A 14659-nucleotide genomic window follows, 5' to 3' on the forward strand; every position below is an offset into this window, starting at 1 on the left:
TTTCAATGGGAAATGTGGGCACATCTCACTAACTGCTCCCAACAGATGCTATGGCTGAAAGCCTACGAACACTTTCCTGAAAAGGAGCCACATTGAATGAAATTATATTTACTTCCAAGTAAACCTGCTTAGGATTACAGTGTGTGCATTTTCTTTTTGCCAAGAGCTGCATGGAGTGGTCCACCTAATTTGACTTCCTAAAATGCAATGGTGCAGATGTAATCATCTTGTCTACTTGAATGCAGGCACTCTATCCTATGCCTACATTTATTCAAATCTTTTAGAGAAGCAACCATTATGCTGCCGTGAGGCCAGGGGCTGCCTGAAGATGCTCTCGAAGCACTGTCACATCAGAGGAAGTCAGCCATGCTCATTCTTGTCACCGGTCACCTTCGATATCCATTTGTATTTACTGGAGCTTCTTTCCTGCAATGGTGGGGATAATTCAGGCTGCTCTGAGAGCCATCCTCTTCCACAGCAGTGGATTCTCTCTAGTTCCGTAGCAGGATTCTGTGCTTGTGATTTTCTGCTCAGTGCCTGGCCTGAGGTTATAGCCTGTACTATTTACTGATCCTCATTAATACTGCTGTCATGTGTAATCAGTTTAACTTGGCTTTAATAGGATATTATGGAATTGCCTGAATGTACAACTCCCTTTGAAGTCAGGACTCAGAGTTCACAACACATTCAAGCACCTGTCACATGAAATGTAGTGGCTCTGAAAACGAATGCACAAATATTACGAATGCTTTAAAGTAGCTTCAGAAGTAGCAATGCATTGCAGATGCTCTTATCTCCTTGCTTGCCATAGCTGGGACCTTCCATGTAGTCTGATACCCTTGGAATTAATTCCTGTGTGTTGCCTGTACATGTACATCCCCCACAAGGTTCATATCCCCAAGACGCATCCATCTATGAATACAGTAAAAACGGTTAACAAATTTTTAGCTAACTGCAACAAAATTCCCTTCATAGTCTTCTGATATGTTCCATTTCTGTATTTTGTGAAATGATATTGTGTGAGAGCCTTCTTGACTTCATGAGTTAGGTTGTTTCTCCAAATGGGTGCTACCAAAGAGAAGGCCTGTCAATAGGTAGTCAATGATCTTACCCATTTGTCTATACAGATTAAAAACATATGATATTAACATATTTGTCTCTACAGGTGAAACTCTTTATGACATTAACGTAGTCTCCACAAATTATTCTTGTCACTATAGTTCTTCGATGGAGATTTCGGATGTCTAACTGAGCATTCCTCAATGACAGTTCCCAAGATTCTTTGAGAAAGCTATGATAAACTTTTATGAAACTGTTATAAATTTATATAGTGCATATATATATAGAAGATTTTATAGATCAATCTTTTCAAGAAATTATCCCATCACTGTAGAATCATGGCAATAATGTTGAGCTACAGGAACCAAAAATGAATAAATGGATAACTTTCATAACAGAAAGAAATAAACGGTGTGACATTTTGTGAATCTGTACAATAATTTAATGCATTCAGAAATAAACTATAGCCAGAGATGAACAGTCAAGTTTGCTAAGGACACCAAATCATTCATATAACATAATCCCAATGGTTAAACTGGCCAACATCTATTATAGGTTCAATAAAAATGCAAATCATGTTGCTTCGTGTGTTGATGGAATGATGCAAGAAAGAGATTTAGGACCATAAAAGAAAGCTCACTAGAACTGTTGGGTTGTGTATAACAACCAAGGGGGCAAAAGAAAAGAAAAATTGTGTTAGTACCCAGGTGCAGGATCAAAAAAAATATCAAAATGACACAGTAATTTTTGGTGTCTGCACAGTAGGTACTCAGTGTGCCTCTCAATAATTAAACACAGAGACCAGTATAATGATCAAAGGTTTAAATACTTGTCAAAAATTCAGGGATTTCGTAGGAGATGATAACTAGGGTGGGCCATGCTAATGGTTTCTGTCATAAACATGACAGGTTCGATAGGGGCAGTCTATAAATGTAATAAATAAATAAATACTGTGAACAGGGAGAAACTATTCTCCTTCGTCTTCTCAAGTTCCTAGAATTACAAATAATGCAATGAAAGTGAATGATTTCCAGATGATCAAACAAATGACACAACATGTAAATGACTTATGAAATTAAATGCTGTAGTTTGTTGTGACACGACTGGAACTGATGGCATAAAAATGATTATACAGATTCTAGGTCTATGATTAGCCACAAGGGTTAAGAATATAATAAAGAAAGAAAGAATGTCCAGAAGCGGTCTCTTTTTGATAACCTTCTGCTGGATATTAAGGATGCTCTGTTTGTGAAACCTCTGGGATATGTGGCTAACCCTTATTGGTATAAAAAAGAATCTCTGGATCCACCTGATACTATGAAATTTAATGCCTGGCTTGAACAGCTAGCAATCCACATAAATGCATAAGGCAAGACAGCATTGCCCTTGTATGACTGTTCTTACATGGCACAGAGAAATGATTTGATATTTCTGAATATTTAAGAATAGAAAGAGGCTTTTCTTTTATTCATATGCTAATTATATTTATTCTCCTATCAACAGATTTGAATAATGATGACTTGTGCTTGGATACAGCACTACACGATTGGCTATTTCTACCTCAGCCTTAAATCTGGTAAATATAGCAAGCAATTTATTATTGTATATATTCTGCTTACTTGATATAGACAGCTTCTTAAGACTCATTCCATTTGTTTGAATTCTGGTGCTGGAGAAGGCTTCTGTAGATTCCATGAATAGCAAAAGTCACAAACAAGGAAATATTGGAGTCCATAAAGTCTGATATATCACTGGAAGGCCAAATCACAAAACTCCAGCTCACTTACTCTGGCCACAATCCAACTTAATGGAGAGTGCAAATATGCTAGGAATGGTCAGTGGTAAAAGGAAACCAGGCCAACAAAGAACATGGTAGCTAAATTTGATCAGAATGGACACTGGCCAGGGCATTATACAGCTATAAGAAGCAGTGCAAAATTGTAAAACTTGGCAACTGTTGACCCACAGGATTGCCAAGAGTTGGACACAACAAGCAGAACTGAATAACAGAACAGTTAGGAATCTCTTCTCTCCTACTGATGATGCAGCAACTCCCACCCTCAGCTTACATGCGAGTTGTTAAGTTTGCCCAGATTTTGTGGTAAAATTTGTTGCCTCGACTTATATGTGAGTATATATATTTATTTAGAATATTTCTATGCTACTTCTCCAGAGTCCTAGATGAGTCCGCTATTAGGAAACAAGATTCTACATGCCACTACAGAGAAGCAATCTCCTGTTACTCTCATTCAGAACAGGTGTTTATAGCAGCTTTCTGCATATTTTGATTTGCTGTTCCTGGTACACAAGTACCGCTCCATTTATCAAAATACTACCCTTAGCATTTCACTGCACTACCTTTTTGCATTGTTGATCAGGCTGTCCCGGGAGGAACGTTCTAGAATACATTTTCATTTGAATGTAATATAGTATACTTTAGTGACCTGTTGGTGCTGTAAATACTGACTGTTTTGGTTAAAGCTGCTCCAGAAACTATTTTTAAAGGGCTTCCGCTACATACTGAACAGCGATAAGGAACTGTGATACAGAGAATTTGCTCAAAGAACTGCAGGTAGAAACATTTTGCCCCCAATTTAATATAAATGCTATAAACGCAAAAGGTCACTACAGAGGACTGAAACTATCTGAACAGGATTAATAGGATTCCATTTGCACAACTGAACACCCTAGCCATGGTTAGAATTCAAATATCCCCAGCACAATTTGTTCTCAAATTACCAGCTGTTATTAGCATAATGATTGTGGATGTATGAATCAGCTGACTTGGTTAATTTTGTCATCAGGAAATGCAGCAAAGCACTGCTTGCTTTCAAGCCGTGTCACCGCACTAACTACACTAACTCATTTAGGTGAAAGCGCCAAGATTAATTTACCATCTGGATTACCAGGAATCATCTAATGCTTATAATTAAAACAAACATTCTTCCATTTAAGAGGTGATACAGGAAAGATTATACATATCATCCTGTACAAATTCCTATGCATACCAAAACATTACTGCAGATTGCTGCAGCCAGAATGTTGACTGGAGTGAGTTATAGGGAGTTATCACTCCAGTTTTGCCCTTCTGCACTGGTGCCCAATCTGTTTCTGGGCACAATTAAAGATGCTGTTGTGGGACAAGCACATCTGATGCCTACTCCCTTAACAAAGCTACATGACTGCTACTGTCATCTTCAAATGTCCTGCTTCAATTGCCCCTGCAGTCTAGGATTAGGCAGGTGGCAACTTGAGAAAGGACCTTCTTGATCATGGCACCAAAACTTTGGAATTCCATCCCCAGGAGACATTCAGCTGGCCCCTTCTGTTGCCTTCTTTCACCAATGGGTGAAGACTTTTTTGTTTCATCTGGCTCTGAAGTTTGTCTATGCTTGATGGCATTACTGGCATATGATATTATAAGCTCTTCTATACTAGGTCGTATCATCAATCCATCTAAGCTCAACCCTATTTTCTCTCATTGGCAGTGGTTCTCCAAAGTCTCAGACAGAGGAAGGTCTTTCTTACCAACCTTGTGGTAGAATAATTTTACTGGAGATGCCGGGGATTGAACCTGGGTCCTTCTACAAGCATCCTTTTAGCAAGGTACTTAGTTGACTGAGATCATGCAATATTGGGTCATGAATCTGGATTCAGCTGGGGGGGTGCACACAGTTCCCTTTCTCCCAATCTCCGGAGAGAATGCCTTCTTCCTTTGCTGCCATTAGCCACTGTTTGTTTATATTTAATTTATTGAAATGCTTTTACCATCATCTTTTCACAAAGTACAAAGGCAGCGTAAAACATTCTCTAAGTGACTTCAAAATGTCATACTTTGTCAGAAAAAAGGAATGTAGAAGGTATTCGTCATACAAAAAGAAGGCTGTCATTGGGTCACTTTAATGGCATATAATTCAGCCATGATCATGCTTAATTCTGATTTCTAAGTACAGTAATACATGTGCTAGACATCAATTACCGTGATGGTTTTCTGTAGGAGAACAGAGCACAGCAAATTATACTGGGGAGCATCTTTAGAACACAAATTATGCCAGATGATGACAAATCTGTGCAGTTCTCATTACTTATAGCTTTGTTTTCCTGTTCTGGTATTCCAAAAGGGAACAATGGAATCTATAATAATTGAATCTTATATTGGTCTAACTTAGAAAGTAATTATGCATTGCATGGTTGATGATGTAATGCAAAAGGCATATAATCTTATTGGAGCCCTAATATAGTTATGCTTTTCATGCTTAGCATTCAGAATCAATACATTAAAATCATGAAACGTAAATTGGAATTAGATACACATGCTAATTACGTTACGACTAAGAGAGTGTAGCAAGAAGTCAAGTATGTTATGGGGTTAGTGGGAGATGCATGGCGCATCAAGTGCTCCATCCCAAAGTATCTGTCAGCAGAGTCCATGCTCCCCAGTAGAAAGTCCCGGACAACCATGGGAAATTCTCAAGCTTACTGCTTAACTTTTCTCCAAAGAATCAAAGACAGCCATCCAGTTGTATGGTGAAAGTCAATGAGTACAACTGCAGATCAACTGGAGGAAGGAGATAGTAAAGAACAACAATACTTCCACTTGATTCACAATCACCTGACTATTTTTATGATTTTTCAGAAGAAGAAGAGTTGGTTCTTATATGCTGCTTTTCTCTGCCCGAAGGAGGCTCAAAGCAGCTTACAGTCACCTTCCCTTTCCTCTCCCCACAACAGACACCCTGTGAGGGAGGGGAGGCTGAGAGAGCCCTGATATTACTGAAGAAGAAGAAGAGTTGGTTCTTATATGCCGCTTTTCTCTACCCAAAGGAGTCTCAAAGCGGCTTACAGTCGCCTTCCCATTCCTCTCCCCACAACAGACACCCTGTGGGGTGGGTGAGGCTGAGAGAGCCCTAATATCACTGCTCGGTCAGAACAGTTTTATCAGTGCCATGGCGAGCCCAAGGTCACCCAGCTGGCTGCATGTGGGGGAGTGCAGAATCGAACCTGGCTCGCTGGATTAGAAGTCCACACTCCTAACCACTACACCAAACTGGCTTTCACATTTAGCTTCAGGAAAAAAATCTCATATAATGTGTGCCCTGAATGCTAGGAGTATGTTTTCATCTGGTCAAATCATTCATAGTAATCAACAAGAACTGGGTAACCCAAAAATATTCACCAAACAGAAGATGGGCCAGTTATATAAAATAAGGGTAGTCTGAAGCAAGTAATGAGTTTCATCACAAGTAATCAAGTAAACATAAGACAACTTCTGTGCATGAACCTACAAAGAAGGTAAACTTTCAGCACCTGATTGGCTGAACACAGATCGTGGATCTTCATAATCTCACTTAATATTCCAAGCAAGAGGAGAATTTATTGAGAGGAAAAGTTGCTCCTTTCATCATATATCGGATCACCAGACAAATGTATGTACTGAACTGAATAACTTCAACTTTCAGTGCTATCCTAAGGTAAAGTCCAAATCTTTCCCTGACTACAGTGAACACAGCATCATGACTACAAGGAGATAAAGGTTCCAATTGCAGCACATACATTTTAAAAGGTAGCAAAGCTGAACAGATGAAATCCTGTCCAAGCTTAGTTTGCATTCGGTCCCTTTAAACTACAGCAGTTCAAAAGTGGTCCTATAGTCACAATCTGAGATTGCAGTATTGAATAAGAGCATGAGGTGGGTCTGGCACGTGCACAGAATTGCACTGCCCCTTCCAACCCCTGCAATGTCTTCTCCTTGCACATAGCTGCCTTATACCAATGTTACTGCACCATCTTGACAATTAATGTATTATGCAGGCTGGTTCTTCCTACATCAGGAAAATGCACTGTCATGGGTTTCAGGAATCTGTCCCTGAAAATATATCCTTGGTATCACAACTGAAAAGAATCTCAGAAATTACTCAGCTCTGGTTTAATGTTCTGATCACAGCAAATCCAGACATAATTGCTATTTGATTTCATTATGAATTAGCCCTTGGTCCAAAGCAAAATGAATGGGTATTTATTAAGTTTTCATCACTGTTCCACAAAAGTTCAGCTGCTCTTCTTCCTGACAGTTCAGTACAGTGAGGCATTATTTGAATCTACTTGCCTATATCTAGACTGAATGACTTGTGATTGTGTGTCAATCCTATAGCTGCAAAGTGGAAGTAAGACAGTATTGGAAACACAGAGAAGTTAATTTTTCAAATTAAATATTTGTAGGAAGTGTTTTTCCCATTGATATACACAGGCAATCACACAGAAACACAGATTCAAATGGGTCGCCGTGTTGGTCTGAAGCAGCACAACAAAACAAAATCGGAGTCCACTGGCACCTTTAAGACCACCTTTAAGAAACACAGTAACAGTAAAAGCTAGGTGGGGTGAACAGAAAGACAAATCTTTACTAAGTAGCACACATGCCGTTTTCACTGGAGTAATCAGTTTAAGGTGAGGTTAGTCTTTGCCTTTTGTTGCTAAGTTGTTTTTAACCAACTGGTTAAAAATCTTCGGTCAACAAAAGCAACAGCTCCAACCTGCACAGCCACAGAACAACATTTCCCACAATGCACAGCATGCATGCCAAGAATCTAATACTCACTGGGTGGCCTTGGGCGAGTCACTCAACCACAGTTCCCACCTGAAAAAGCAAAAATAATGTTCTGCCTGGTGGGAATGCAAGGACAAATGGGAATAGGAAATAAAAGCAATACGCACATGGGTGCTATGAATTACAGAAAAAAATAAAATAAAAACAATGTTCTGATTTTCATTGAGCAATATCACATCTACAGCATACCCCAAATATCCATTACCATGAGATTAGGCTTCAAAAATAATTCCTCATTTATACTTAAAAAAAAACAACAACCCTTCTCCTGAAATTACAGTCCCATTTCAGTGTCCCATTTCCCACAATCCAATTTCCAATGTCAGAGCTCTTCCATGGTCTTCAGGTGTTTATATTTGTTTTCATTTTAAAAAATAAATTTAACCAACACATTTAGCAGTGGAAAGAGCAGCTCTAGAGAAAGGAGTACAGCTTCTGCCAAATACTAGCCTTTGAAATACAGCCAGAGCCTAATTCTGCTGTAATCCACTTTCCATGTTTTTCCTAGGCATACCCCTCAAGTCACAAGCTGCATCATATTCTTGAATGCTACCCAGCAGTTCTGGCTGAGAGCTTGCAGAGGAAGCCAAGCCCCCTCAAGAAAGGCAAAAATCCCTACAGATTTATTCTGAATGTGAATAATAGAATTATTTCAATGGAAGCAAAGGCTTATTGCTTTAATTTTATGATTCCTTTTAAAATGGTTATATCTAGGTAGAACAACACCACAACAAAGGTCAAGTGCCAAGTCATATTAGTTAGCATATTTTTAAATAGAAATGTTTATCTCTTTCACAACCTGCCCTTGAAAGGCAGTAACACTGATGGCCATTGAATCTCTTGTTTTCCCATGCTCTGCAGGATAAGAAGTGCTATGGGGGCTACAGATTTATAAAAATGCATACAATTGTAGGGGAAGACATTCAGACAAAGCTCAATGTAAAGGCGAAGCTGATTACAAGAGTCCAGGGGGTCTCAGCCATATCAGCTGAAACAGTGCCTCACTGGCAGGCCAACCCAACCAATGGCTCCCCTGTTTAAATACTGATTAATTTATTTTGAAATTAAAAGTTCCAGTCAGGTCTTTGCATGAGATAAGTCAGCTTGGCATGTAGGACTTAAAATTCATGCCTATGCTGCCTGGCCTATTTTTGCTCCTAGCCAGCCTTCAGTCTTATCTATTCAGTCCAGCAAACACTGGCAGGGGCTCATGGGAATTGTAGTCCATGAACATCTGGAGGACCACAGGTTGACTACCCCTGGAATAGAGCATAGCGAATGCATACATTATCTTTCTGTCAGTCTTTTAATGGAAGAATAATTCAAACTGCATCCTTAACTCATACAAACATAAATACCCCTTTGCTGGGTCTGCCTGAAATACTTCCACACCAGCTAGCTTCTGTTCACGAACTTTCTTCAAACAAAGTAAGCTTACGTTCATTCTGCTATAATCGCAAGAGGCTTCATTCCATTAGTCCTGCTGCTTTATTTTCTCATTCAAATTCTCCTCTCAGCTGCCACTTCTGATAGTCAATAGACATTATCCATAACAGCAATCTTATGACAAAGCCAAAAGATCAACATCAAACAGCCTAAGCTTCAAAGCATTTCTGGATTCATTTGAGACATTAAGAATTATGATGTATTCTTATTATAGCAGGCTGTTTCTTTGTTTAAAAAAAACACCCAACTGTCCCTCATTTCAGTGGGGATGCAATTCTTCTTGCCAGGTGTTCAGATACTGTACTCATCCGCAGAAACTGGGACAAAACACCTGCTAGTTTGGGTGCCATATGCACTGCATCCTCTTTTGTTAAAGGGGAAAGATCATGAGACTCAGTAATGTCAAGTAAACATGTTTCATGTGGGATAGCCAATGATACACAATATGTTCCTCCACTCCATGGAGGGAATGCCAAGCAGTAAGTATGTCTGAGCTCGGCATACAATAAGAATAGGAATAAGACTAGTGACCTCCCTGACCATTATATACCCGTCTGCTGATTATGAGAAGAGCTGAAAAGTTCACAAAGATTTGGATTAATATCATAGTCAAACTTTCCATCTGGAACACCATATACTAAATCCCTTTAAGTCCTAAAGGATTCAAAACAAACTTTCCTTTGCTTAGAATTTATTGGACTGCCCAAGACAGAACTGATGAATACCCCAAGAGAGTGTTTCAGGGTTCTGAAGCCAGCTTACCTTCACCTGAAGGGAGCAATCTATCTTTTCTTTCTGATTGCACTTCTGTCAATATCTATCCCTGAAATTACCTCTCTGTTTGCTTTAAGTGAGAAACTCTTACTCATAAAGCCCTTATATAAAAAAAAGTAATACATCATAAAACAACATTCTTAGTCATTCATTTCACTGAAATCCTATCTAGCTCACACAGCCGAATTGCTGCCATCTTCTTTCAGGTGTCTCAGAGTTGTCCATGAATAACTTTCGTTCTGTACCAAGGTGATTTTTGCATGATATACAAGAATTTTTACAATAGAGGAAATTATCCTCCTTCATTTGTTTTCTCAACCCAACCAAATGTTCATCTTCAGTAAGCACAAGATCTCTGACATCACCAAGAATGCAATAATATGCACAGAAGCATTTACTGAACATGTTCATGGGAATTAATTAATCACTTTAGCAGAACATTTTGGATGCAAGTTCTATTATATACCCATTTTATAAAACAAGAACTCACAAAGTTCGTCAGCTGATAGAGGAAGCTAGAGCTCCCAGGTCTAGTCTGAGATCACATTTCCCAAGAACTAAAATCAGGTATTGATACTGTCTAATGTAGATACCTCATGAGTACTCAGTTCATTGACATTAAAGTATATTTTTTACTTTGGTTATCTGAGAATTGCTTTAAACCACACTGCATATCCCACTTTTATTCAAAGGAGCTCGGGCAACGTGTACCTTAAATGGTACCCAATTTTATCTTCACTTCCTAGATCTGAGTTAAGTAAAGAAATTATGACTGGTCTAAAGTTACCCAACAAACTTCATGATGAATGGGAACCCAAATGCAATTTATCCCCAACGAAATCCAAATTTTAACCAACCTACCACATCTGTGGACTGATAATATGAATGTATGTTTTCACATCATTTTGACTTTGTAAATTTTCTCATAATAAGAACTGTTAAGGATGAGGGAATTATTTATATCTGTTTTTTAAAGGCTTCAAGGTACAGCAACCTAAAAGTCAATAACAATGCTTGAAACTCAGCACTGCTTAGTCATTATTGCAAGATTTCAGTTCATAAACTGCCAAGCCAGTGTGATATAGTGATTGGAGTGTTGGATTACAACTGAGATGACCCATCTTTGACCTTAGGCAATGACATCCCTCCTAGCCTAACCTACCTCACATTGTTGTTCTGAGGAATAGTGAACAGGGGTAACTATGTATGCCTGAGCACCCTGGAAGAAGAGTGGAATAAACATACAACAGACTCTTAATCAGGATGGAAAGATAGATGGACATCCATGCTGTCTTGGCTAAATGTAATTGTTATACCCCATGAGCAAGAACAAGGCAGATCTTTCTAAATGTGTATGTCAAGTGCCAATAAGTCACAGCCAACGTATTGGTGACCTCATAGAGTTGTCAAGGCAAGGGACTAACAGAGGTAGATTGCCATTGCCTTCCTCTGCATAGTGACCCTGAACATCCTTGGTGGTCTTCAAATACTAATCAGGATTGAACTTGCTTAGGCTTCAAGATCTGATAAGATCAGGCTAGCCTGGGCCCTCCAGTTTATGACAGAGTTTATGAAATTATGGACATGTAAAGCAAGCAGAAGAGAAAGAAACATTTCTCTTTTTCTCATGCTGGAACATAGGGTTACCCATGGAGGTAATGCTTGGTAGGTTTGGAATGGAGAATGTTAATCCTTTCACTCCATAACTAACTTACAGAATTCAGTACAAGGTGTGATGATGGCCACCAAGTTTGACCTATCAAGAGCTGTTATCCATGAAAGCTGGGCAGTTGTCACTGCCTTATGATGACTTAGCATCATCTTGCCGGACAACAGAATGCACAACTTCAGGGAACTTGAACTGACCCCTCAAGGCAAACTGTATGTCAGGTGTGGCATGATCTCTGGTTTTCCAGAAGTTCATGGACTATAATTACCATGAGCTCCTGCTAGCATATGTCAGCCTGAAGTTCTACAACTTAAAAGACACATGCCAAACTCTTCCTTAGTTCTGGTCGCCAGAGTTGGGAGGGGAATGTGAAAATATTACCCCCCTTCCAATTAGCTTTTGCCGCTTTATAATTCACAGAGTTTGCATAGCTTTCAGAATTTCCTGATGATGAATAGTCCAGATCTGTGTTTCAGGTTTCTAAAGGGGTTGTTTGTTTGTTTTTGCTCCCCAACTTGCGAAATAATGGTGTTGAGAATCACTTTCTAAATAACCTCAATTGTTAGCCGTTGGCAGACATGTGGGAGGATTAATGGGCTCTCTGGCTAAACAACATTTCTAGCAGGAACAGTAGCCACCATCTGCCTACAAAGAAACAATGAGGAGGAAATGCAATTTTTCATGGTAGGTCAAATTGGTTTAACAATGTGCAGCATCTGTGAAGAGGGTGCTGAAACTTTGATGATGAGGCAGACTTTCTTGGCATCATGCAGAAAAGGCTTAACTTGACCTTAAATGTACCATCCTTTTTTCCATTCCTGGCTTAGCCTTCCCAGAATAGGCAAAGCCCCATTTGACAAGAGAAGTTCTGCAAAGGTTTTTGCCATCATAACACAGAAGAAGCCTTTTCCCCCACCCTAATTTCCTAGCTCTTTATCTTGTAGCATGTATTTATTTAACCCACCAGTTGTTGATCACATGAGAAGGCTGTCAGAGATAAGAAAATATATATTCTTGTCTTATATTTGTATAACCAAGTCAACATTTTTAGTTTATTGAAATTGTTTGTATCTCATCTTTCCTCAAGGTTTAAGGTGCCTCACAATAAGTTTTTTTTAATTAAATTAAAACCGAACTAAAATAATAATAAGAAGAAGACTTGGTTCTTATATGCCGCTTTTCTCTACCCAAAGGAGGCTCAAAGTGCCTTACAGTCACCTTCCCTTTCCTCTCCCCACAACAGACACCCTGTGGGTGGGTGAGGCTGAGAGAGCCCTGATATCACTGCTTGCTAAGAACAGTTTTATCAGTGCTGTGGCGAGCCCAAGGTCACCCAGCTGGCTGCACGTGGGGGAGTGCAGAATCGAACCTGGCATTCCAGGAGTCCACACTCGTAACCACTACACCAAACTGGCTATAAGTCCCCCCCTTTGAAACATGCCTACCATTCAGACCTCCTTCAAAGCCCTGGCAGACAAGCAGGCCTTCGAAGGATCTCCAAGGAGGGGCCTTTCATATGTCTCCAGGGAACCCATTTCATAGAGTAGAAATCAGGTGGGAAAAGCCCAGGATCAGTGCCAGATGGGCTACCCTAAGTAGCCACAAACTGTTGCCTGATTACAGTAGTTGGCACAAAGGGACATATGGAAAGAGGCAGTCCTTCTTGCCCTTCATGCAAGGGAGCTTATAACAGCATATGCTATCCAACTGTTATCATCATAACAACCTTAGGATGTAGGGTATGCTGACAGAGTAACTGGTCCAGTTAACTTCATTGCAGAATGTGAACATGAATTCAGTTCTCCACAGCTTAGTATGAGACTGTACAAATTCCAAAACATACTCTAGTTTCAGTACCATGGACAGTTCTAAAAGGCCTAAATCTGCCTGAGGCGATAGATGAAGATGGATAGTCACAAATTTTGTTAGTCTTTAAGGTCCTATTGGACTCTTGCTCTTTTTTCTGCTGAAATAGGAAGCAGGATTATTTCAGAAGCTTACTGAAGGAGCTTGCCTCATTCCAAACTTACAGGTTTTTTGTTATCACTAGTTTTGTTACTGAACGTAAGAATGTGAGAACATATATCACATCGAACCAACCTAATCCAAAAACTGTTTCACACAGTAGCCAAGTAGATGATCCCAGAAGACCAGCAAGTAGCCAGAGGCAATGGTCTTCTGTTACTGTCCATCAGTGCTTCCATTCATGGAATATCCTCCTAGCCCTTCTCCTTACCAACTCGGTTCCTTCATGATTCAGTTCTTTTCTACTACTGGATTGTCTATACTGGTGGTCCCCAACCACCGGGCCGCAGACCGATGCCGGGCCACGAAGGCCCTGGCACCGGGCCGCGGCTCCATCTCCCGGCCCTCCCCTAGTAAGAAACTTCCCAGGCCACAAGCAAATCGGCCGCAAAAGCGGCGAATTAACTTGTGGCCTGGCAAGCTTCTTTTTGTGGGAGGGGGGGAGAGGTAAGCAGGGCCGTGTAAGTGTGTTTGTGCCATGCACGGCCGCAATCACGCATGCGTGGCACTCCCATGCATGTGCTGGAGTGCCGTGCATGCGCGTTTGTGGCCACTCATGGTGTAAAGGCGCATGCAAGACCATGCATGCACGGCATGCGTGGCCGGATGATCGCCCTCCCCGCCACCACCAGTCCGCAGCCTCAAGAAGGTTGCGGACCACTGGTCTATTCAATATCCCTGGAAGATCTTGCCAAGTCATACAACTTTCAGTATAACAAAGATGCTTACGACAATATACATGACTTTCCTGCTACATCCTCTCCCTGCTATGTCCTCTTCCTAATACGGTGACCAATAACATCCATCTGCTTATATAAAAATAATGCTGTGAATCTTTTGATCAGACCTGGGTTGCACAGTTCTCTTCATGTATAACATAAAAGATTTTCTTTACCTATTTATTTATTTACTTAATTTACACCTAAGCCTCTTGTGGCACAGAGTGGGCAGCAGGGATACAGTCTGAAAGCTCTGCCCATGAGGCTGGGATCCCAGCAGCCAGCCCAAGGTTGACTCAGCCTTCCATCCTTCCGAGGTTGGTAAAATGAGTACCCGTAGCTTGATGGGGGGTAAACGGT

The 14659-nt window shown here is 40.3% G+C and overlaps 1 protein-coding gene across 4 annotated transcripts in view; it reads right to left on the reverse strand.

Moving 5' to 3' along the window:
- The window catches only part of OXR1 (oxidation resistance 1), a 232331-nt gene that overhangs the window by 178767 nt on the left and 38905 nt on the right, over positions 1–14659 (reverse strand). For all 4 annotated transcript variants that reach the window (XM_077351668.1, XM_077351666.1, XM_077351667.1 and 1 more), the window contains exon 3: positions 7658–7696. In XM_077351668.1, coding sequence (XP_077207783.1) covers positions 7658–7696 — 39 coding nt within the window. The remainder of the gene's footprint in view (positions 1–7657; positions 7697–14659) is intronic.

Source organism: Paroedura picta, chromosome 9 (assembly GCF_049243985.1).
Source record: "Paroedura picta isolate Pp20150507F chromosome 9, Ppicta_v3.0, whole genome shotgun sequence".
In the NCBI taxonomy this organism is placed as follows: Eukaryota; Metazoa; Chordata; class Lepidosauria; order Squamata; family Gekkonidae; genus Paroedura; species Paroedura picta.